Consider the following 24,898-nt stretch of genomic DNA (forward strand, 5'->3'; position numbering starts at 1 on the left):
GAACAGAAGCTGGCTGGGCTGCCCCCTGCTTCAGCAGCTGCACGCCACTGGAAACTGCTGTTTGTGTTCTGGCATGACTGCATTCTCTGAAATAATGTTTGGAATAATGTTTGAGTTTGAGGTTTAACGTGAGGAGGAGTGAGGAGGAGTGAGGCAGAGTGTTCCAAGTGCAGCCCTGCCATCACGTTCCCGAAGTGGCAGTGGGAACGTTTCAGCTGGACCATGCTGGTTGTGCTGCTGGAAAACTCTTTGGATGACTTGCAGAGTGGAGAGTGGTTGTTGCAGCAATTCCTGGTGTCAGCCAGCACTTGCATCAGTGTCCTTCAGGGATGTTTGCTTCCCTGTCATCAGGGATGCAAAGCTGATCTCATCAGAGCAGGCAAACTCAGAAACAGCTCCAGCATCTCGTATTTCTCCATTGTTTACTCCAGAATCTTTGTGTAAAAATAATTCCAAATGCACTGTGCTGAACCTCCAGCTCTGGTTGATGTGGAACAACCAGCTGCGGCTTAAACTTAAACAAACCCCAAACCAAAGCCAACAAACTCCCCATCAAACCGACACCCAACCCCCAACCCCAGTGCCTGGCAGGTTTTGTGTCTCTCCCAAGTCAGGATTAGGGAGGCACAGCAGCGTAGGCTGTTGCGTGTGCAGAACTTTTGAGGAGAGTTGTGGTTTTGCTGGTGTTTTATAAAGCTGGGGACTTACTCTGCAGAGTTCTGGGTTGCACTGGGCAGTTCTCACCACCTCTAATCCCTCTGTAAAAGCTTTGCTTTTATGGCTGTTACCGTGTTCCTGAGCCCTGAGTGCACAAAGGTGATGTGAGCCGAGCAGTACAAAGCTGAAATGGGTGGAACGTTCTTTTAATAACTGGGATTAAAAGTTCCTCTGTGGTTTTGTTTGTAAAAAGCAAGCAGGTTTTGCTCTCTGCAGGTCCCACGATGGCATTGTCCCCCCTCCTGCTGTGGGGGTTTGCTTGGTTGTTTTGGTGTATGAGCTGCATAGGAAAGCCCATGGAAAATGTCTCCTCCTCCTCCTTCAGCTTTTGTTTCCAGCTGTTCCCTGGCATGTTTTCCTCCCTCTCCCGGAACAGCAGAGCATCTTTCCATTGCACTTGAGAACAGCTCTGCTCTGAGCTGAGCTTTGGAGCTGAGCTTTTATAACGTTGCAGTTTAAAATCTCGTTTTCTTTCCCTTTGCCCCTCGCTGTCCCTGGCAGCCCCAGCTCAGCTCAGAGCACCCCAGGAGCATTCTGTCCTACAGATTCCCGTGGGATTGCAGGCACAGGAGGAGGAAGGAAGCTCCAGTGTGAAAACCTTCGGCTCTGTTTTGCCAAAGGCTTTGCTGTGAGATGGGACTCACCTGAAAGAGAATTCCCTGGGGCACAGAGGGTGATGGCTCAGGGCTCCCCATCAAAGAGGTCTGTTTGCTTCTGCAAAAGTTGTAGTAATAGTAAGGTTGCAACATCAGCTCAGAGATTGTTCCTCAGAGATTGTTTGTTCCTATAGAGGTTCTCTTTGCTGAGAGCATTTCTACGTAGCCACAGCCTTTTAGATTTTCTTCCTCTTTTCTACCTCATTTTTGTCTCATTTCCACCACCCCATTCTACACCATAGTGGATAATTTTAAAACTTTGACACCTGTTCTCTGATAAATACAACCCCTGAAGTGCTTGATATCCTGTGTGTGCTGTGCAGTATCAGTCATTGAATTTGGACAAAAATCCTCATGCAACTCAAACAAAATATTTGCTGTTTAAACCATCGGTGGTTAAGGAGGAGACAGGCAAAAAGGGGACACTGAAAGGCTTTGCTTAACTGGAAGTTTAATAGAAGGTTCTGTGCATCTCTAGGATAATCTTATTTTAAAGAAAATGCAGGTTTTTTAAAAATTTCTTTTTTACTCAACTTGTTTCCACTCCAGCTTCTGAGTTCCCTGGCCCATTTGGAGGTTTTATTGTGACACTTCCTTCTCTGTGCAGATGATTGCTCCTGCTCACCCCCAGTCCTGTTCACAGGAATTACCCTGTCTTGCTTCCTTCAGTACCAGCTGTAACAGGACCAGGCTGGAGTCTCTTTTGCCTGTGGTTCTGGAGGCTGACTGGACTGGAGACCAAACTAGATGGAAAAAACCCAACCAAACAATGAGCAAACAAAGAAAACAACAAAAAACCCACTATTTTGCCTATTGTTCACTTAATCTTAAATCCTCTCTTGTCCCAAGAGTTGTTATTTTTCTTACATTGTCAAACTACCTGAGTTACTCGATGGTAAAATCCATCCAGGAAACTGTGCAGGACGTGAAACACAAGCACATGAAACTCTGCAGGGGTTGATCTTAGCCAAGAGCCCTCCCTGTGCTGCTCACCATGCCAGCAAATATGTTTGCTGTGGAATACCTCAGTAGGTTCAGACATGCTTGTGCTCTTGCAGGTGTGATCTGTATTACAGGGCTGAAATTCAATACTTTTTTCTATTTTCAAAATGCCAAGTGCTGGCTTTTTCCTTTGCTGTGCTCCAGAGAGGCTGCCAGGGTAGCTGGAGTGAGATCTTTGTCCTGCGGGTCAGGAGGGGACTTGGGAGGCTCCAGTTTGGGCTTTGAAAACACGATTTCAGGCAGGTGAGAGCTCTGTGAGGCAGCACAGTTTGTCCAGGTGTGTCAGGGGTGCTGTGCCAGCAGGGCCAGTCCATCCTCTAGGAACAAGGAGGGAGCACTGAGCACGCCAGCCATGCTCGGTAAGTCTGGAGATCTGTTGTCACTGGAAACAGCACATGGAAATGTGAAAGCAATGTTTGCAGCCATCCCAGTGCTTCCAGCAGGGAGCAGTCCCTTCCCGCTGTGGGGCTGGTGGTCAGTGCAGCAAGACCAGACTCAGGAGCCAGAGGAATTCATGGTGAGTGGTGTCTCACCATGGAGAGAGAGGTGTTTATGGAGCTCTGGAAGTGCCTGTGCTCAGCAGGCACATGGTGCATCTACACCCAGCTAAAGGGCTGCAGCTTTCTCTGGTTGTTTGGGTGTAGAGCATCGACCAGGAGACACTGTGCCATTGTCAGCCAAGCCTGGAGGTGCCAGCTGGGCTGTGGATGGGGAGCCAGGCATCCTGCACATCCTGAGCCTCTGCAGCATCCCTGAGCAGGTGGGCAGGTGAGCCTGGCGTGCGCCAGGAGCAGGTCCAATGCCAAGAAAGCTTGATGTTGTAGAGCAACGTTTCCCTGCACAGTGTCCAGAAACATCCTGGAGGACCAGGATATTGAAGGTATTTAGTACAAATACTTGGGTATTTTTGAGTGTTGGTTAGTGGGGTTTTTTGTCTCCAAGCATATCTTGGTGTTTGTATGGTCATCCAGCAACAATGCAGACTGTTTTGGTGCCCTCTGATTTCCCTCACAGGCTGCCTTTGTTTCTGCATGCAGCTGTATAGTTTTTATGGAGATCTGAGCTGCAAAGCATGAAGAAACTCTTTTGTTTGTTGTCACTTCTCTGCATAAAATCATTCTTGATTTTCTTCTAAAGCACAAATCCACTTCACATCCCCAATTCTGGACTGACTTTGAACTGTTTCTGGAGCTTCCCGCGTGCCCACTGAAATTGTTGGAGCTTTAGGAACAGATTTGCTCCTGGCTTTGAGTGCTGTTTTCAGATGCACTTGTCACCCTTAGCTGAGCCCAGAACAGAGCTCCTCTGTGTGAGGGCCACGTCGCTGCTGGGCTGGGAGCAGGCAGTGGACAAGTGAGCTCTTCTGCAAATCTGGGCTTCTTAGAGGTCTCCAAATAAGTGTTTTGCTTTTGGCTGGTTACAAAATCAACCAAGCAATTATTTGCCTGAGATCCCCACCTCGGAGCCCTCAGCTGGAGATGAAGATGCCTGGGAACAAACTGATATGAGCAGAACTTCCAGGCTAAATGGAAATCCCTCAGTCGAAATGAGGCGGATATGAATGGAAGATGGAGTATGTTTTTCTGGAGAAAACCTACCAATTTGGGTAACTAGAGATAATTGCAAGGCGTTTGTTCTCTCTGTTTCTACGTGTCTCAGTACGAGGTGCTTGGCAGCGTGGTGGATGTATCACCCAGAGCTGCCAAGAGCCGTGGCAGCTCCCTGGAGCTGGCAGAGCTCCGTGCTGGGACGTGGGGCTGGGCTGCTCTGCTCAAACCAACCACACTCCTCTGCTGCACACCAGAACAAGGGGAACTCCTTGTGGCCTCCCCCTGAGGGTGGGGTGTGTGTGTGCCGCTGGGGGCAGGAGGTGGAGGCTGGAGCAGGGGCTCCCATCTCCAGCAGTGCTGGTCTCCCACGCACCCTGGAACAACTGAGACCCCTCAGTCCTTTTCCCAGGGCTCAGCCACAAGGCAGGGCAGGAGCACAGAGGTGGCATCATGTGCTTGCTGACCTTCAGCCCTGCAGGGAGGAACAGGGGTTATTCTGCTGTGGTGCTGTTCGGGAACTTTTACCTGAACTTTTCACCCTGCTCGAAACCAAGGAGTGATACTGGGGGGGTAAAAGCACAGACCTGGGACGAATCCACCTTTGTTTGGCTGACCCCTGTTGTTGGTGAAGATATTTCTTGTTTCTCTATCTAAAGAGTAGGTAATTGAATGCATGACTCAAACTGATGAGCTCATGTGTTATTGGGAAGGGATTTTTCCCGTGGCTCCCAGCTCTGAGCTGACTGGTTAAATTGCTGTTGTTAATGTGCTGCTGTACACACTTTTTAAGGTCGTGTGACTTCATCAGTTGTTATTTGAATAGCTTGAATTCACTTTTTTCGTCTGTTAGTGTTGATGCCCTCATACCACATTTTTTCTGAATGATTTAGTATCGCTTACAGATGACAGAGAAAGTAACTACTCCTCTAAGTGCACAGTAGGAGCAGGTGGTGTCTTCTACATACAGATGCTGCTGCCTGTTTTTAAATTACTCATAGAATCGGAGGATCTCAAACCTGTGTCTCTGGGTGCACACCTTACCTGTGCCCCAGCAGCTGCCTTCTGCCTGGGAGTGGGTTTGGTGTTGGATTAGTACATTTGGTTAAACCTGTTTGCTCTGGACGTGCTCTCAGCAGCTCCTGGCTACCTGTGATTTCCATGCCCATCTGCCTCGTTTGACTGGAAATGAAGCAATAAGTCTTTCCCTATCAGCTTTTACCCACAATCAAACAAGTCTGATAGGTGAATTCTGCCCTTTTACTCACAGGTTGGTGAAGGCTTGAAAAAAGACCCAAAATAAGACATTCTGAACTACACCATAATGCATCCTGGCTTCATATTCTGCTCTTGCAGCAACTTGGCTACTGGACCCAGTTGCTGTAGGTTGGCATTTCATGACCATCCCCACCATAAGCAGTTGTTAAATGGAAAGGTGCAGGATGTGGGATGCAGTGAGAGGGAGAATGTGAACATGGTGATGGGAGTGTAGTTACTGTTGTGGTCTTGTGGAACATGGTTCTGCCAGAGAACGAGTCCCAGGAGGCCAGTGCCCACCTCGGTCTGGGGGAGAGCCTGTGGAGAAGCCAGGAGTGTGTGTGTCACAGGGATGTGCTGTGGAGCTGCTCTGGCCCTCTGGGCCTCACCTTGTGTCATGTTCCCAGTACCTCCCCAAAGCTGGGCTCTGCAGAGCTGCTGCTGGGAGTGCTGCCTGTGGGCAGCACCCTGGGGGGGGGGATTTCACCCTGAAATAACCTCCCAGGGAGGGTCTCTGTTCAGGGCTGCTGTGAGCTGCTGTGCCAGTGTCCCTGCTGTCCAAATTCCTGCTGTGAGCTGCTCTGCCAGTGTCCCTGCTGTGCACATTCTTTCTGTGAGCCCCAAGAGCGAGTGTTGGTTTGATTGTGGGGGTGGTCTGTAGGGTTTTACCTTGGTTTTGGGGTGAAGTTTTTGTATGCTGAGGCCTGGAAGTAGGAATGAAGCTCTTATTCTGGAGCTGGCCTTCTGTCATGGCCCAGTGCAGACCTGGAGCTTTTTGCTTTTGGCCTCAGTTTTGTGACCTCCTTTTTGTGACCACCCACCTTTTGGCCTTAGTTTTGTGACCTCCCAGCACTTCTCTTCCCTCTGTTCTCTTGGGCTGGTTGGTGAGGATGGGACTTGGCTGGGTGTTGCTGCATCTGCCTTTTCTCTGTGCTCAGCAGGGATGGGGCATCTGGCCCCTGGCTGCTCTCCCCCACAGTGGCTCCAGCTTTCCAAAGGAGCTGGGCAGCCCACGTGGTGCCTGGGCTGCACACACAGGGGCAAGGCTTTCCCTTCTAAACCCCAGCCACGTCAGGCATGGCTTGGAAAGGTCTAGTAACATCTGTGACACCCAGGGACTTGGTAGAGTAAACAAGTCACCTTTGGACACTGCTCAGATATTGCTGGCATTTGGGATAAATTAATTTCTGCACTAATGGCTTTAGGCTGGACTTAGCAGAGCACAGAAGGGCTTCAGTTCCAAAGTCTGTGGCACAGGCAGAGGAGCAGCCACAGTGATGGGTTTTGCACAGTTTATTTGTTTGGTTCTAACTCTTTTAATCCAGCTGGCAGGTTGGCACAGGCCCTTTGGTGGGAGAGGGAAGGACCTTTCAGCAGCTTGTGTCTTGTGGACACAGCAGTAAGATGACAGCTGGCTTGTGTGACAAAAAACATGTCCCCAGAGGTGTGCCAGGGGACTGGGGGGGGAGCTTGAGTGACAGCCAGCCAGGCTCTGCCAGCCCTGCAAGAGGGTCTCAGAGGAAGGGACACCCTGGAGAGCCTGGCCCGGAGAGCCTGACTGCTGGGGAGGGGAAAGGGCTTTCTGCATAGTTTATGTTCTCACAAAAATTCGTAGTTGTTGTGGTGTTCTTGGCATCCACAGCATTGTCTGACCTGGTGATAAAGGTTTTATACCAAATTTACCCATCTCTGTTTAGCCCCAGCTCCGGGAGTCCTTGCTGCTGAGAAGCTTCACCAGAGATTCATTCCTAATGTTTTCAGTTTGCAAAAGCAAATTAAAAAGGATTTACAGTCTGTTGACCCACTCTAAAGTGTTTCTGGGTGCTTATCTTACATCTGTGGCAGTGAAAACACTCATTTAAGACCAGCTGCACACTGGGTGATTGTGGCTTCCCTGTGTAGAAGGAAGGATTGTCACAACACAGGTTACAAATTCAAGGCAGAGTTGGCTGGATGCTCTTGACAGTGTTTGCCTGTTTTATAATCATGGCATGTCTTTAATTTTTCAGTTCTTTGCTCTCACATCCCTCCATCCCTTTCTCCTCTCCAATGCCATGCAGCACAACCAGCTCTTCACAGCTGGTTACTCCCGTTCACTGGGAAATCTCAGCAAGTTAAATATTTGATGTGTGTTCTCTGTGTTTTCATTCCAGCCCCGTGCTCTCCCCTCTTCCCAGCAGCCACTGGTCAGTGTGGCACTAACCCCACAAACCTCTAGGAAGGCCTTCTGCACTGGGCAGAGCTGATGACCTGTAGGCAAACAGAAGAGCCTGGGGGTGTCTGGGAGAAAATCCAACGTTTTCAGTTAGACCCTGGTGGCGTGGTGGCTTCAGCTGTACTAATGACAGTCACCAGTCAAAGTCCATCTCCAGGCTTGCTGGGTGAGGCACTGTGGTGGCACTGTGAGTGTATCCTGGTGGCTTGTGAGCAAGAGAATGCCTTCTCCCTGCCCCCAGCAATGAGGTGAGGTGGTACAGAATAACCTCAGTGTCCTGGCCATGCCCCTCCTGGCTACTGCAAAAACTAACACTCTTTTGGCCAGAACCAGGGCATTCTCCCCCCCTTATTCTATACCATCTGTGTCATACCCAGATCCTACACCTTCCCACTATATGTATATACATAAGAGTATATATATATTTATATATATATATATATATATACACATAAGGTATCATTTCCATAGTCAGTGACCATCCCCCCAGGGTGTCTGTTGAGTTCATTTAGTCCATGGCTGTGGGTTCTCTCCATCCTGGATGTCTCCCAGGGCAGGAGGGCTGGTGTGCTGTCAGCTGGTTCCAGCTGCATCAGGAGCTCAGGACTGGTGTATCTGGAGCAGTCCATCCTCACTGTCCGTGGCAGTTCTGGCACACAGTGGCAGTGTCATTCAGCAACCAGTATCATACAACTGAACATAGACTGTTCTCACCCAAAAATCACATCTCCTTGAGGGGCACATCATGTTTCCCTGTCCCTCTGCAGCAGCCACCAAGTGCAGCCAGTCCTTGAGCGAAACCAATCCCACGGGTGGGTTTGCCTTTGCTCGAGGCAGGACTGGTCCAAACTATCTTCCCTCACACATTCCTCACATGCATCATGGGGACTTTATCCTCTTCTACAGTATGGGGAGGTTTGGATTGGAAAGGCAGTGAACCAGTGCTGGGACTTCCCAGTGGAGCAGAGCATTTCTGTAGGGGTGTGACAGTCCCCTCGATTGATCTTATTTATATAGTGCATTGAATGAAGGATTGGCCTTGGCTCATCGTCACTGCACACCTCCAGTTTTGCCTGTTGACCTTATATATCACTTTGCCAGTGGATTGGTTGTCTTCTTTTGAACTATAAATAAATGAAACCCAATTTAATTTAAAAAATGGAGGAAAAAAGCTGAGGTGGCATTATACAGCACACATCTGTAAGCTGGGGGAACTGATTATATTTTTAATGAAGTTCAAGTAATGTGGACTGGTTTTTGTTGTGGGTGGACTAACAGAGTGAGGTGGTGGATTCCGAGCTCCCACAAGCAGAAGACAGTCATGTAAGAAATGAGGTGGCAAAAGCATCTTTGGTCAGTCTGACTCATGCAAACTGGAAATGACTTTAAGTGTCAAAGTGGAAATGACTTTGGGCGTCTCTGAGAAGAAAAGCAAGTGCCTTCAAACTGTATCAATGTCTCACTTGAGCACATTGATTTATTTTTATTATTTTTAAATTTTTTTTCCTTTGGAAAGAGGTTTTTGAGCATCACCTGGAATGTCTTTTGCCCTAGATTTGCAAATAAATTATGTTCTTCTGAGAGACACTGTGGATGCAGACTGGGGGTGTTGCTGCCCAGCCTTCAAGGGAGGTCTCAGGAAAACCTCCTGATGTCTGGTTTACAGTGGGATGGGTCCCTTCATCCCTCTGCTATGGGGTGAGTCCTGGTTGTACCTTTGTGGTGTTTGTGTAGGTGCAATGGAGTGTTGGTGGTTGGATCGTTAGAGAGGACACTTCATTGGGACCAATCACCTAAAATGCAGTATTGGCTCTGGCATCACCCCGAGAGCTGGGATCGTTCTCGCCCCAGCACTGAGTGAGGATCCCCTTGGAAAGCTAAAGCAGGAGAAAGGCACATGCTGCTCTCAGGTTTTGCTCAAATCTGCCTTTTTAAGGGGAGGTGACCCTTCTGGTCCCCCACCCAGGCATTAGGGCACCTCGGGAGTCTGCAACAGCAAAACCTGTCTCCTTTTCTCTGAAACAAAGACCCACACAGAGCCCAGAGGCCACTGTGTTTCAGCAGTAAATATTTACAGAGCCTTGTTCACTTGAGCTATTTAAAGCAATTTTCCTGAGACATCAATCTGTTTAAATAGAGAGCATGAAATGCACATCTCCCTTGTCTTTCTGCCTTTTCCAGTGGGACTTCCAGGTCTAGGTACCTGCTTTCCTGCTGCCTCCTCCATTGTGTTTCCCAGGCTCGTGCAGGTGCAGTTCAGGGGCTTGGCTGAGTGGAGGTACCCCTGTCTCCAAGCCATGAATTCCCAAGGGGAAAGGGAATGACAGAAAACTGTCATTTCTCTTGGAGGGGTTTTACTTTTCCTACTCACATCAGGTGTCATCTTTTGGGTGAAAGCTTGAACTAAGCTCAGGTTGGGTGTGGGGTTTCCAGGTGATATCAATGCAAAGTGTGTTGTGCACTGCATGAGTAATCTGGAAGAGGTCAGAGTTTCCCATAACAAATCCTGTGTATTCCCATGGGAAAATGACTTTGCTTTCTTAGGTTTTCCTTAGACCAGTTGGCAATAGAAGGAAAGGTTTGGAATTCCCTGGAGCCTTGCCCGGGAGTGTGAAACCCAGCTCTGCAGAGGAGAATTGGGTGTCTGACATCAGACTTGGTGACAGCAGATCCCTTTGCACAGTGCCCTGTGCCAGGTCTGCTCCAGGAACAGGGCTGGGATGGCGTCAGCAGGAGTCTAAAGCAGGGCTGGAAAATTAGCAGAGGAGTCGGCCCAAGTGCTAAATCTGAGAGAACAGCCCAGACTTGTTCCCAAGCCTCATTCACTGTGTTGCATCATGCTCGATATTGGTCCAGGAGGAGATCAGTTGATATAAAATAAGCTTTGAACAAGAGTGGTTTCTTTGCCCCGGCGCCGCTCCCCGAGGGCCGGGCAGGGCTGGTTCGTCACCGCGTGGGGTTGGTGGGGTTTGAGCAGCACGGCCCTGCTGAGGCATCAGGGCTGGAACTGGAATGTCTGTGCCTGGCTGTGAGCAGAGGGGATGCTCAGCTGGGGGAAACCTGTCAGCACCACAGTGTCAGAAAGATATAAGCTCTTAGGGAGTGTCCAAAGGAGGGCAAGGAAGATGGGGAAGGGCCTTGATTTGAAGCCGTGTGAGGACACTGAGGGCACTTGGTGTGTTCAGCTGGAGAAGAGGAGACTGAGGGGAGACCTCCCTGCAGTTCCAACTGCCTGGGCAGGGGCAGAGGAGGGGCAGGGACTGAGCTCTGCTCTGGGGGGACCAGGGACAGCACCCAGGGAATGGCTGGAGCTGTGTCAGGGCAGGCTCAGGTTGGATCTCAGGAAAAGGTTCTTCCCCCCGAGGGTGGTTGGGCACTGACCAGGCTCCCCAGGGCAGTGGGCACAGCCCCAAGGCTGCCAGAGCTCCAGGAGGGTTTGGATGATCCTCTGGGGCACAGGGTGTGACTCTTGGGATGGTCCTGTGCAGGGCAAGGGTTGGACTTGATGACCCTTGTGGGTCCATTGCAACTCAGCACATTCTCTGATTCTGTGAACTACAAAAAGGAAACTTTAAAAACTGCCCTTGAGCTGCCTGAAGTGCAGAGGCAGAGCAGCAGCCCTGGCGTGGCCATGGCCTTGCACTGTCTCCCTGCCCTCAGCCTCTGCACAGAGGTGGCATCTAGTGGCTGCTGTGGCCTCTGTCCCCTTGTCCCTGGGATGAGGGAGGAGCCAAGACTGAGCTTGAGCTGTAGGCTGGGCCTAGGAAAGCGAGCTGGGCTGCTGTCTTAGTTTAACAAGATTACAACTTAGAAATAAGGAGACTTCAGGTGGAAGTGTGGAAAGGGAAAAAGAAACAGCTTTTATTAACAAAATCTGAATAAACAACAAATGGTGCAATTAAAAACTTTCAGAAGAAAACAAAGCAAAGTCCCAAATCCCCAGGTGGGGGAGGAGAAACCCGTGGCAGCCCGGGGAGGGGAGGGGGGGAATGGGGGGGAGGCAACGTTGAGGAAAAATTCCAACATCTACATTATGTAGATTTTGTGGCACCAGTGAGCCAGGGTCAGACTGCAGAGCTGTGGGAGAGCTGTGAGCTGTGTCCTGCCTGGGATGCTAACCACCTGGGAAAAATAACATACCAAAAGGGAGTCCCTTCGAGCTGTCCTGATGCTCTGAGTGTTTCTGGAAGAGGGAGGCTGAAATCTTCTCCAAAACATCAGTTGTACAGATTTTGGTCCTTATCAATGAGCTTGTGGGCAGAGTTTGCTCCAAAACCTTTTGTAAATGCAGTCCCTAGTGCCAGTTTGGGTGTGTGCAAGTTAAAAAGTACAGCACTTTCCTGCACCCCGTTGACCACATACTGCTCTGCCTTAACTCGGGTGTGTGTGACCATCTCAGAGCAGTGTCCCAGCAGTGCCACAGGGGTGATCCTCAGAAAGGCCTCCCCCCTCCACCTCCAGTGCTCCGATGCCAAGGAGAGAAGTTCTGCCCAAACACACAGACTGCCCTGAGCCAGGCAACAAAACCACTTGGCTGGAATTCCAGCTGCCTGGAATTGGGAAGGGGTAGGTTTGGTACTTTTTTTTTCCCTGAGCTTTTGCACTTGGCATGAAGTGTGGGGGGCAGCAGGTACCTGGAGACCCTGCTAGAACGTGGGGAGCTCTGGGAATTCCCACAGGAGCTCTGGGCTGCCAATCCTGCCTGACTCCTGGGAAGGGAGATCTGCAGGTACAAAGACAACCTCGTGCTTCCTCCCCCCATCTCACACACCTTCTCTGTGTGTGACATCACTGTGAAGGACATGAAGGGCTTTTGCTTTGCCTGTTTGTTTTTCCCTGAGCATCTTGAGGAAAGAAACTTCCCCCAGGAAGTTTTCCAGTGCATTTTTTACTGGTTTTCTGCTTTGGTCATGGCTGTATAAGACTGGTGTCACTCTGGTTTAAAGTATGTGATGTAGTTTCAGATGAACACAGAGTATTTAAAGCATTTCTCTGGTGACTGAATCATGAATATTTGGGACAGGGAACCCATGTTCCCCATGTTGGGGATGTAGGATGGACAGTTTGTGGGTGTGGAGCCTAATGAAGACATTTGTGTGTTTGACATTTACATTAATGAGCTTTCTTCTCTTCCCAGTCAAGCTGAGCCTCTCTTAAGGGCTCATAATCAAGTGATTTGTTTCACCTCACCAGTGGCAGTTTTGGAAATGTGGTTTCTGTGCCCTGAAAACTGCCTCTGTTCCCCCTCCTTGGTGCTTTCCTGCAGCTGCTCCATCTGTGTGCCTGCACTGCTGAGCAAGGGCTCCCTCCTGCCTGCAAGGAGCTCCTGTGCCTGAGGAGGAGGTTCTGCGTGGGGCAGAGTCTCCGAAACAGCACACTGGGCTTAATTAGCCCCTTCCCAACAGCCCATCAGAGCCTGGGTCAGGAACTGGCAGGAGAAGATGTCTGGATACTCCCTCCTTGCTGGGGAAAGATGTCTGAATACTCCCTCCTTGCTCCCACTGCTCCTCGCCATCCCTGGGGATCAAGGAGATTTATACCCGCCTGAAAGTAAATACAGATCACTTGTCTCTGGAGGAAGATAAAATGTAAACTGTCTGTTTTCTGTGATAAAGCTCTGGAAATAGTTGGGATTTAAGATAATTATCTTTATTGCTTTTTATAGCACCCTGTGAAGGCTGAAATCTAATTTGTTTTTCACTAACAGGGAACTCCTGCAGATGACTCAGAAAAATCCATTTGCTTTATTGACAAACTTGTCTGTTTGGTTGTCAGGGCAGTGTTCTCCTTGCAGGGAAAGGGAAATGCGGGTCGGGTTTTAATACAGATTCAAAGTCTGATATCTGTTGGCAAGAGGAAAAAATAAAGTTGATCTAATCAGAGTGAAGCGACTCTGCTTTATTAAAGAGGGCTGTAAATTAGTTGATGCTTCAGTGGGTGTGCAGTGGTGGTGCTTCGTGCTTTTGTTTAAGCAACTTCACTTGAAGCTTATTAACTAGAGCCTGCAGAGAAGCTGCTTTTCCTGGGCACCTGGATTTCGGGAAGGAGGTGGGAGGTGCAGCTGTGGCTCTACCCCTGTGCCTGGGGCTGTGGGGAGGGTTGAGTTTTGCATCATTTGAACCTGTTGCTTGCAAGTGGAGTTGCCCGTTTTAAACTTCTCGGTCTGACTGTGAGGCAGGCTCCCCCTGCTAACAAACTCCTTGTGTGTCTGAAGATGTTGGACACCCCTTGTGTGAATGAGTTGTGTGCCAGCACAGCTGGGTGTTGTGGTTTGGGGGAGGGTTCTGGTGCTGTGTGTGAAAAGTAGATGATGTCTGTGCTGCCTTCTCAGCCCTTCATAAGGGGGAGTGTGTCCTGCCTTGCCTCTGGGATCCACACCCCAGGGCTGCTCAGAAGAAGAAACAGCATTCCCTGGGCAGGTTTTCTATATCAGCCACCTCTCAAAATGTCCTGTGACTGCAGGCAGGGATGTTTGAGATGCTGGGACTGCAGGCTCAGGTAGTGGAGATGCTTATAAAACGAGTTTGTGTCTCACCCCCCAAAAGTCTAAATTATCAGTCATATGGGATAATGCTGCAAACCACTGAATCTCACATAGTCACAGAATGGTTTAGGTTGGAAGGGACCTTAAAGCCCATCTCATTCCACCCCCTGTCATGGGCAGAGACACCTTCCAGTAGACCAGGTTGCTCCAAGCCCCATCCAGCCTCTCCTGACAGGTTTTATCCAACAATGGACAAATTGTAAGAAACAATGGGGTTAACTGCATTTTCAGGGAGGAGGGATAGAGCTCCAGCAGAGCAGTCTTTGCCTTGAAGCAGAAGCCTATTTCTATCAAGTCTCTATTGTCCTCCACAAAGAGGCAGCAGAGCAGAGGGGAGAGAACATCCCTTTCAGTAAACATGAGGTGACAGATCCGGGTGGGCAGAGCAGGGTTCCTGTGTGTCTCTGAAGACCTTCCCAGTGTTTGCTCAGCTTTTCCTTGCTTTTCTTTCAGGAATTGACTACAAGACCACTACTATCCTGTTGGATGGCAGAAGGGTCAAGCTGGAACTCTGGTGAGTGTTTGTGAGTGTGATGCAGGCTGGGAGAGCAGGGGCAGGGGGCTCTGGGAGTGCTGGGGGGCTGCTGGACCCGAGAGCACAGAGCATCCCTGGCTGTGGTGAGGCTCCTGCCTGTTCTTCCCAGTGAGTTCCTGTGGCAAACCAGATACCTTTCTGTCAGTGGAGTAGCACAAACACCATGCTGCTCTGTGCTGGAATAGTCTGATTTCTGTCTTTCTCCATCATGCCTGACCGTTTCTGCCACTACTCTGCACTTGTGAGACCCCCCCTTGCAGTTCTGTGTCTGGGTCTGGGGTCCTCAGCACAAGAAAGACATGGACATGAACAGGTCCAGAGGAGGTCACAGAAATGCTCTAAGGGCTGAAGCCCCTCTGCTCTGGGGCCAGGCTGGGAGAGCTGGGGTTGTTCACCTGAAGATGATCTCAGCGGTCTTTTCCAACCCATCTGATTCTGTGATTCTGTGATTCTCAAGTCCAACCCTTGATCCAGCCCCGCCGTGGTTCCCAGCCCATGGCACTGATGCCACATCCAGTCTGTCCTTAAACACCTCCAGGGATGGAGAATCCACCACTTCCCTGGGCAGCCCATTCCAATGGCTGAGCACCCTCTCTGGAAAGCATTTCTTCCTGATATCCAACCTAAACCTCCCCTGGCACAGTTTAAGACCCAGCCCTCTTGTCCTACTGCTGGTTCCTGGGAGAAGAGACCAATCCCCGCCTGGCTCCCCCCTCCTGTCAGGGAGTTGCAGAGAGTGAGGAGGTCTCCCCTGAGCCTCCTCTTCTCCAGGCTGAGCCCCCCCAGCTCCCTCAGCCTCTCCTCACAGCACTTGTGCTCCAGTCCCTTCCCCAGCCTCGTTGCTCTTCTCTGGACCTGCTCCAGCCCCTCCATGTCCTTCCTGAGCTGAGGGCCCAGAGCTGGACACAGCACTCCAGGGGTGGCCTCACCAGTGCCCAGTCCAGGGGCAGAATCACTGCCCTGCTCCTGCTGCCACACTGTTCCTGAGCCAGGCTGGGATCCATTGGCCTTCTTGGTCACCTGGGCACACGCTGGCTCATGTCCAGGGAGACCTGAGAGCCCCTTCCAGTGCCTAAAGGGGCTCCAGGAGAGCTGGAGAGGGACTTGGGACAAGGGCCTGGAGGGACAGGACAAGGGGGAATGACTTCCCAGTGCCAGAGGGCAGGGTTAGATGGGATATTGGGAAGGAATTGTTGGCTGTGAGGGTGGGGAGGCCCTGGCACAGGTTGCCCAGAGAAGCTGTGGCTGCCCCATCCCTGGAAGTGTCCAAGGCCAGGTTGGATGAGGCTTGGATTCACCTGGGCTAGTGGAAGGTGTCCCTGCCCATGGCAGGGGGTGGAATGAAATGGTCTTTAAGGTGCTTCCAGCCCAAACCATTGTATGCTTCTATGTTCCTGTACAGCTGTTGATCATTGAGGGAACAGTACTATTTTGGAAGCAATACTGGATTTTCCTGAGATCCAAGGATGAGAAATACAGGCAGAATAGGAAAGGAGAAGACAAAAATAGGTGAAGCCCTTAGTCCCTCAGGAGCTGGATATTTCTCAATGACTTGAGGAGAAAATTAAATTAAAACAAGAGCAGTTAATAGACCTCAGAGTGTCAGAGTCTGGTGAACCCCTGGAGAACAGGAGTGACTGGACACTGGGATGGAGATGGGAGAACATTCCATGGGAGGGGTAACTCCTGCCTTGTCTGCCAGCACTGCAGGGAGAGCTGGAGTCCTGGCTGAGCTATGTCTGAGGTTTAACCTGCTGAGGAGCTGGCACAGCAATCCTGGAGATGAGAGAGGAGGGATGGGATAGGATGGGATGGGATAGGATAGGATAGGATAGGATAGGATAGGATAGGATAGGATAGGATAGGATAGGATAGCATTAGGGTGAGATAGGATGGGGAAGGATAGAATAGCTTTAGGATGGGATGGGATAGGATAGAGTAGGATGGTGTTTGGGTAGGATAGCTTTAGGATGGGATGGGATGGGATAGGATAGGATAGATAGTCTGCCCATATTCTGGGTTTTACATGGGTCTTGTGGGGAATGACACAGGCCCTAAAACATGGAGTTAAATAGCCCCTACCAGCTATTGAGTCAAGTAACAGGAATATTAGTAACCTGTGTGAATTGTTAACTAGGAATGAACTCCATGTTCTCAGCCTCAGTGAGTGACTCTGGCAGCGTGGAGTTTGGTGGTTTAATTACACCCTGCTCTCTGAAGCTGAATGTCCTCATTTTTCTTACAAAAAAGAACAGAAGCAGCTCATTTATCTCTTCTAGCCTGTGTGTTTATATGTGCCACTTGCATTCTTGCCTCTCTCTCATAAGATGCCTGTTGGAACATTTCAGCCCCAAGTGTGTAGTAACTTACTGCTTCCCTCTTGAAAACATCTTCTTTTTATGCTGCAGTTCTTGAGCTGGAGAACAGCACAGGAGCTGAAAAGCTGATAACAATGGTTTATGATGCCTTAGTGTAATCTTTCACCATTACTTACCCACTGTTTGATTGTCAAGGGAGAAGGATATGTAAGCACAGGCTGTTAGATTGATGTCCAGGGCCTATAATATGATCCCTGGAAGCTTTAAGCTTTAGATCTGAAGGAGTGACTGTCCTGAACTTGAGGTCAGTGCCTTTCTCATGGAGCTGATGCACATCTGGGGCTGAGGGGGCAAATCATCAGTCTTTTCAGTGGTCATTAATGTCTTTTATTCTGGCCCAGGGAATAGATTTGGCAAACATGATAATGTATCTGATTACCCTGGTGCATCTAAGTCTGTACTGGTTAAATTGGTGTGCTGGGCTCTGGCTTTTTGTCCCAGATGTTCCCACAGGCACTGGAGTGCTGGTAATGCTGTCAAACTTAGTTACACCCTGCTAAGACAGTAAAAATGATAGTGACTGAAGAGCCCCTTATTGTCCCAGTGGGATAGAAACACTGTTCCCCAGTCCTGCTCATTAGCTCTCCATAGGGTGAGATCGACCAGGTCTGTCAGGAATCTGAGTATAAGAGAATTCCCTTTATTTTCAATTTTTAAAACTTGTTTGAAAAAATAAGTGAAGCCAGACAGTGCAAGATAATTTCTCCTCCCTGGAGTGGTTACATTCATCTTATGGTAGGTCAGATGTTCTCCATGCCAGGGAGTGCTCTGCAGACTCACTCTGACTCTGAACTCCCATGGGCTGCAGGGAACCAAGACAGAAGATCCTTTGCCCAGGGGAATAAAATGACTTGCACCCTCATACATCATCAGACAGTACTGAAGCCAAGTGGTTTGGGTTGGTATTTTCTCCATGGGAAGCACAATGACAGTGGCAACCTCTTGAGTGTCTGACTGTGTCCAAATGTGGTGTTGTACCCACCGATTCTTCCCAAAAAACCCACCATGCGGAGCACTTTGGGTACCATGTGTGTTCTAAAGATCTGACAAGATCAACACTGATTTTATTCTGGTGTTTTGGGTCCAGCAGGAGATGTGCAGTATGGGAGTCAATTCTCCACATTTCACAGCTGTAACTTTTCTGTGTTTCAGGGACACTTCAGGGCAAGGGAGATTTTGCACCATTTTCAGATCCTACTCCAGAGGAGCCCAGGTAAGTGCTGCTCTCAGGGCTTTGAAGAGGTGCATTTGCTTTTCCTTTAGGCTGTAGGAATCTTTTCTGCTGTAGTAAAGAGCTCTGAAGAGGAAGGCATTGATCAGCAAAAGGATCTACGGAGATGCCAAGAGGCATCTTGTTGCCTGGGATTCTGTTCTTATGAAATGGTGGGAGAAAGGGGAGGGAATGACAGACTTTGCTAAACTCCTACAGAAAAGGTCTGTACAGGCTATGTTCAGTATTAATTTCTAGAGGTGGGGTTAGAGAGGATGAGGCAATTCTCACTTTAGATGTGCCTTAAGCTTTGATGTGGGAGCTCCTACTTTCTGAGGTTTCCCAAATTTGTTTAAATATGACACTGGCTTTCCCAGTGGAGCTCTTCCAGGCTGTGTTGCCTTCAAGTCAGTTCCAAAAATAGGGGTGGCTCCTACTTGTGTGTCTGAGGCAAACTTGGAACTAGAGCAGCTCAGTTGGATTGTAAAGTGCGTGTGTTCCTTAAAACTTGAGGCAGAGCCTTACAGTTTGAGTTTCTCCTCTGGGGCCTGCTCCAGAATAGCATCAAGATCCTCAACAGCACAAAAATCCTTGTGGTCCTCTGGAAAATTGCTTTTAGTGTTTTCTCACGGTTCTGTTGTTGTCCTTGTAATAACATGACAGAGGCTCTCCAAGATAAAGTCTCCCTGAGTTTAATGAGCTACTGTATTTACCTTATTGTTTCCAAATTGGAAAACTTTGGAGAAAATTCCTCCTCTCTTAGACACCTGGAGTCAGAAGCCGCCTATCAGCCTCCTGACTGTGCTGGTATCCTGGCAGATTCCCAGCCTTTGGGAAACTTTGCCACTTTCATTTAAGCTCTTGCCGCTCTTGGCTTTTTGCTCCTCGTAGGACCTTTGCTTTTGAAACTGGGAAAATCCATCTTGCTCTCTTTCCCTAAGACTTCCTGCAAATTCCCTTGTGCCGCAGACATGGGAACACCTCACCTGGGATGTGAGGTTGAGATCTCTGGTGTCCTGTTCATTCATGTTTGTGCACATCTCTGGTGGTCTGGATGCTTTGAGGCAGCTCCTTTGAAGCAGAGGCCAATTTCCTGGTGCTTGCAGAAGTGCAGGGCAAGGAGTGTTGGAATTCTGCAGTGGGAGAGCCCAGGATCTCCCATTCACATGCTCAGTCCCGTGTCTGAGTCTATCTTTAAGCTTTCCTCTGCCCTTACACATTTCAGAAAAGTCTGGAGCTCCAATCACAGAATCACAGAACAGTTTGGGTTGGAAGGGACTATAAAGCTCACCCCGTTCCACCCCCTGCCATGGGCAGGGACACCTTCCACTAGCCCAGGTTGCTCCAAGCCCCGTCAAACCTGGCCTTGGACACTTCCAGGGATGGGGAGTCCACAACCTCCTAATGGAACCTGTGGGCTTGAGGCCACATCACTTCCCTCAGCAGTTATAAATGACCAGAGCCTGGTCAGTGTGGTTTGCTGGTGACCATGAAGCTTAGCTTTGATCAGGCTTTTTTCTGAGACCTCGTTGTGTCAGATTCCCAGAATAAACTGGGAATAGAAAGCAGCAACTAATATGTCCAGAAATACCATTTGAGAGCTTTTACCCCTGTCTGCAGCCACTGTGCAGAATCTCCCCTCAGTGTAGCCTGTGAGCTCCTCAGAGCAAGTGCTGTGTCTCCACAGGGCTGCACCCACACACCAGAACTTGTACCTGCTGCTGCCACCGAGGGAACTGGGGCAGAGGGGGAGGTGAAATAAGGAGTGATGAGGAATTGGATGGAGAGACAGGTCTAGAACCTGCCTGGAGCTGTGAGGTACTGGCACAGCACATCTATGGGTTCCTGCAGCCTGGATACGACATTTGGGTGCCATAAGGTATCTGGCTGACCTGACCTCAAGCTTGAAATGGAGTGATTTTCTCTTCCTTCCTCAAAATGAAGTTCTTGACCTTCTTCACTTTGGAGGCAATGTCCTGCCCTTGTGCTGTGCTTATCAGCTTTGCTGGGGGGACTCTCACCTGAGGTTTGCCTCCTCCATCTTGCTGCCTGCCCCTCCCAAGGAGTGAGGCTGAGACAATGAACCTCATCAGCCAGGCAGGGGGACCTTCAGGGTGAATACTTCATCAAATCATGGAATCCTTAAGGTCGGAAAAGCCCTCTGAGGTCATCGAGTCCACCCATTAGCCCAGCCAAGTGACTGCCAAGGCCATCACTAAACCATGTCTCTGAGCTCCACATTCTGCAGGGGGTTCGTGAACACTTCCAGGGATGGTGATTCCACCACTGCCCTGGGTAGCCTGTGACCACCAGTGGTCTGACCAGCCTTTCAGGGAAGAAATTTCCCCAGTATCCAACCTAAACTTGCCCTGGCACAACTTGAGGCTGTTTCCTCTTGCCCTTGTTACCTTGGAGAAGAGACCAAACCCCCAGCTGGCTCCCACCTCCCTTCAGGCAGCAAACCAGCCCTAAGGAGTGAGTCTGCCCAGGAGGAGGAGGAGTTCCCAAGGGAAGTGAAAGACAGTGGAAAGCCTCTTGAAGACTAGTGACTGCAGTCCTTGTACTGTCTGCTCCAGACAGCTTGGAGGAAAACTCAGATTGTTTTCAGCATGAAGTGGTTGGCTCCCATGTGGTGATACACTGATATTCCTGTATTAACAGGAATACAGGTACTCTCTTAAATAACTCCCCACATCTTTCAGTGGAAGGGGAAAGCATCTAAATTTATACTCTGAATGGTTAACCAAAGCAAGAGGACTGTTTGTTTTGAATAACAAATGCCTGTGTGATTGCAAGGATGGACTTCCAACACCTCCAGTTATTTTCAGTATGCAGAAGCTGACTCCTCTTGGCATGGCTTGAGCACAAACACAACCTGACCATTGTGGTCTTGGCAGCGAAAGATAAAATGCTCCTGAGTCGCCTGATTTAGAACCATGGAATGGTTTGGGTTGGAAGGGACCTTAAACCTCATTCCACCCTCCCGTCCAACCTGGCCTTGGACACTCCCAGGGATGGGGCAGCCACAGCTTCTCTGGGCAACCTGTGCCAGGGTCTCCCCACCCTCACAGCCAACAATTCCTTCCCAATATCCCATCTAACCCTGCTCTCTGGCAGTGGGAAGCCATTCCCCCTTGTCCTGTCTCAACAGGCCCTTGTCCCAAGTCCCTCTCCAGCTCTCCTGGAGCCCCTTTAGGCACTGGAAGGGGCTCTCAGGGCTCTCTCTCTCTCTCTCAGGCTTCTCTTCTCCAGGTGAACCCCCCCAGCTCTGCCAGCCTGTCTCCAGAGCAGAGGGGCTCCAGCCCTTGGAGCATCTCTGTGGGCTCCTCTGGACCTGCTCTAACATGTCCACATCCTTCTGGTGTTGGAGGCCCCAGAGCTGGATACAGTACTCCAGGTGGGGTCTCCAAGATTTGTTCAGGCCTGTGTGCTGTACTGGCTTCAGCTGTTTGCTTCCCTCTCTGCTGTCCTGGAATCATCAGGCTCCAAGACTTCTGCCATGGGAAGGCTGACGCAAATCCCATCAGAGGCAAGAGAAGCAGCTTTCTTAACCTAAAAGCCAGAAGCTTAGGAGAGAACAAATCCAGCAGAGGACAGAGATGCCAGGGTGGGAAAGGCTCTGTTTGCAGTGCAGTGTGATATTTGTACCAGAACAGCTTGGTGTAAACTGGCCATGAGCAGCTTCACACTGAGAATTAGCAGAAGGTTCTTGCAGGGTAGAGGACTGAGGAGCACGAGGGGACCTTGAAGAATGAGGTTTCAGAGAGGATTTTGACAGGTTAGCTGTGAGAACTGGAGGCTGGCTCAGCAAGCTGGCAGCCCTTACCACGGTCTGAATAGCCAGTGCTTAAGAGAATACTTGGTATGAAAAGTGCTTCCAAGCCAGGGAAGCACACTGCACTTTCCCACACACTCCTTCTTGTTTTTTGAGCATAGCAATAAGAATTGAATCTTCTAAAGTAAACCCTGGAGCGGTTGCAACATGGAAAAACGGTCTCCAGATAGGAGTAGACCTTGGGAGTTCTCCTTTCCTCCGCAGCACAACCCTCAGACTGAACTTCAGGCTGGTTCCTCCCCAGGGGGAGGACTTGATGCCTTCTCCAATTTCAACTCCACTTGCCTGGGTCCATACATGTGGGTTTCATGTTCAGCAGGAACCTCTTCCTCTGGAAAACATCTGCAGTAAAACAGCTTCACTGCCCTGATGAGCTGGCTCTGAACAAGGACCAGCCCCTTCCTCCAGCTGAGGCACACCAGCCTGTTTGCCCCAGGGTTTGCTGTGAGGATCACAGAGCTCTTGCCTTCCTCCCTGTCCTGCCCAGCAGATGTGATCTCATTAGGGGCACAACGAGCTCTTGGGCTCGAGGTGGAGGCTTGTGGGGGCTGCTGTGCCTGGGACCCCCCCTCCTTTTCTCTGGCTTCTCTGGGGATTGAGTTTCCACTTCATCCCTGCCCTCTGCAGGGCCAGCAGGGCCATCACTTCAGGGTCTCATTTTGGAGCAAAAGAGGAGCGTTTGTATTTGGGATAGCCAAGCATTGGCCTCCAGGCACAGAGAGAGTGTGCAGGCCATGTCATGGAGACAGCAGGGCCAGGGAGGTAGAGATGGAAACCCAGTGGTGTTGCATGTGCAGAACCAACCCAGGGAGTCTGGAGCTTGCTGTGCTGCAGAAGGATTTTTATGTTAATTGTCACAGCTCAGGGTATGGTGAAAGGTATTTAGTGATGCTTAAAGGTGCTGCAGAAATCTTTTTTGCTCTTGGACTTGTGCTCCTTTTGAGCTTGGCTTCAAGGTTTCAATATTCCAACAGCAGAGCTGGCACGCTGATCTCGGCTGTTGGGAGCAGCTGTGGCTCTTCTGGCTGCTGTGAGCAGATGCAAACTATTCCAAGAGTCATCAGAGAGGGGAAGAAGACTTGTGGTGGTGCTTCCTGATCCAGCCAGGAAGAAGCAGTGCTAGGATCATTCCTGATGTCCTCATATGCCAGCGATTTAAACTGTTCCTGAAAGTGTGGCTTGCCAAACTCTTCCCAGACAGTGTAAAAAATGCTCCCATCTTACAGCAAAGCTGCAGCCCTAAAGGAATGATGAATGTTGTTGAGTTCTGCTTAGGCAGGTGTTTTGAGGAGCTGCTGTTTATCCTGTTAAGGGCTTCTTAGTATGCAGGAAGGTGGTGGATTTTTGGCAGCTCAGCAGACTCAGGTGTAGGCTCTGCTTTCTTGGTTGCAGCAAATACCTTACCTGCCTTGGGTCATTCAGATGGGGTTGTCTAGCTGCTGGAGAAGTCTGCCCTGCCTGCCAAAATATTTATCAAAAGCACAGGGATAAATAACCCCCCAGTGTGCTGTGGTGTTGGGAAATGGCCTGGCAGCAGGATGTAACTGCCCACGAGCCAAGGCCCGAGGTGCCAGCTGGAAAGCCATGACCAAATGGAGCTCCAAAAGAGCAGGAGGGACAGAGTGTTCTGGTTCCCGTCAGCACTGGATCTTCTGTTCATGGTTTGCTTCATCCTGTGGACCAGAGAAATCCAGTCTGGGGGGTCTTCAGGCTTCTTCAGCAACAGCTTTTTTCCATCAGTGGAGAACAGCAGTGAGTGACACTTCCCTGGCCACCCTGTCACCTGCCTGCACTGGGCTGAGGCCTTTGGCAGTCACGGGAGTGCTCCCAGCAGTTCCTTGTGAGATCCAGCTCCTAAAGCATCTGGGAAGTGTTTCTGGACAAGCCTGACTTGCACCGACAGTGAACACGCTGATTTCCACTCGCCTTTCAAAGCTTATTGCTGATAAACCTGGTCCAAACCTGCTGCAAGCAGGCAGAGATGGTACTTCCTCACCACCACTGTGGTTATGTGGACAGATCTGTGTGTCAGCTCCTGCTGGAAACAAATTTGGCTTTTGGCAGAGTAAGTGTCCACATGTGCTGCTGGATACAATGACTGGTGATCTCTCTATGTTCCTTGTTCACTCATGTGGAAATTTCTGTCACTGCTATGCTGAGGGCTGTGCCAATCCCAGTAGTGTGGAACAAAACCAGAATGGGAATGAACTCTGAAAATCAACTGTGAAAAGACCTGAGATGGATCTGGGGATGAGTCCAGTCCTCTTCCACCTCACACAGAAGCTGTAGGCAGGTTGGGGAGGGAAGGAAGGAAGGCTGTTGTGAGGGGTCCAGGATACCCTTGGTCTGAGAAAGCTGAGTGTGGAGCTTTTACTGCATGCTGTGGGAACCTGGGGTACGTAATGCTCACAAAAGGGCTTTGTGAAGCTAAAAATGGAGAGCCATGGAGAGAATACAGTGTTGACAGCCATCTAGGCACTTAGAGAGCAAATTAGGCTGCAAATGGGAAACTGTTCATTTGTCGAGTGGAGGAAATTAAAATTCTGTGCACGTTATTCCAAAGCAGACTTTAAAAAAACCTGACAGATCTTACTTGGAACTGTCTGCAGAGATGGAGCCAGCTCTCTCTGTGTGCATGGCTGAGTGCTGTTCTCTCTGGGGGAGAGATGGTAATGACAGAGTGGATTTGGGATGTGTGCTCTGGAAACGTGGTGTCTGGAGCATGCCAGCACCACTTGGAAGCAGTACAAGGTTATCTGGCACCACCAGGAGCTGGCCAGAGGTTTAGAAGGCTGTGTCCTCCCTCTGCTGAGGTACAGCACAGCTGGGTTGGGCAGGATGGGGACAGAGCAGGGCACAGGCAGCTTGGCCTCGGTGTCTTCTGAACTTTCCTGGACAGTCTTCCCTATAAATGTGTGTGCTGGAGCTGTGGCATGGCCTGGAGACCCAGCTGGCAGACAGAGTGTCATCTCTTGCTTTTAGAAATTGTGGGCTTGACCTTC

General features: G+C 49.9%; 1 protein-coding gene across 1 annotated transcript in view; it reads left to right on the forward strand.

The window, feature by feature from the left end:
• Window positions 1-24,898, forward strand: part of RAB40C (RAB40C, member RAS oncogene family) — a 36,974-nt gene that overhangs the window by 5,354 nt on the left and 6,722 nt on the right. Inside the window, exons 2-3 of the mRNA XM_027737930.2 lie at window positions 14,392-14,452; window positions 18,004-18,064. Coding sequence (XP_027593731.1) covers window positions 14,392-14,452; window positions 18,004-18,064 — 122 coding nt within the window. The remainder of the gene's footprint in view (window positions 1-14,391; window positions 14,453-18,003; window positions 18,065-24,898) is intronic.

The sequence above is a fragment of the Pipra filicauda genome, unplaced genomic scaffold (assembly GCF_003945595.2).
Source record: "Pipra filicauda isolate LSUMZ 115617 unplaced genomic scaffold, ASM394559v2 scaffold319_size1146426_pilon, whole genome shotgun sequence".
Classification (NCBI taxonomy): Eukaryota; Metazoa; Chordata; class Aves; order Passeriformes; family Pipridae; genus Pipra; species Pipra filicauda.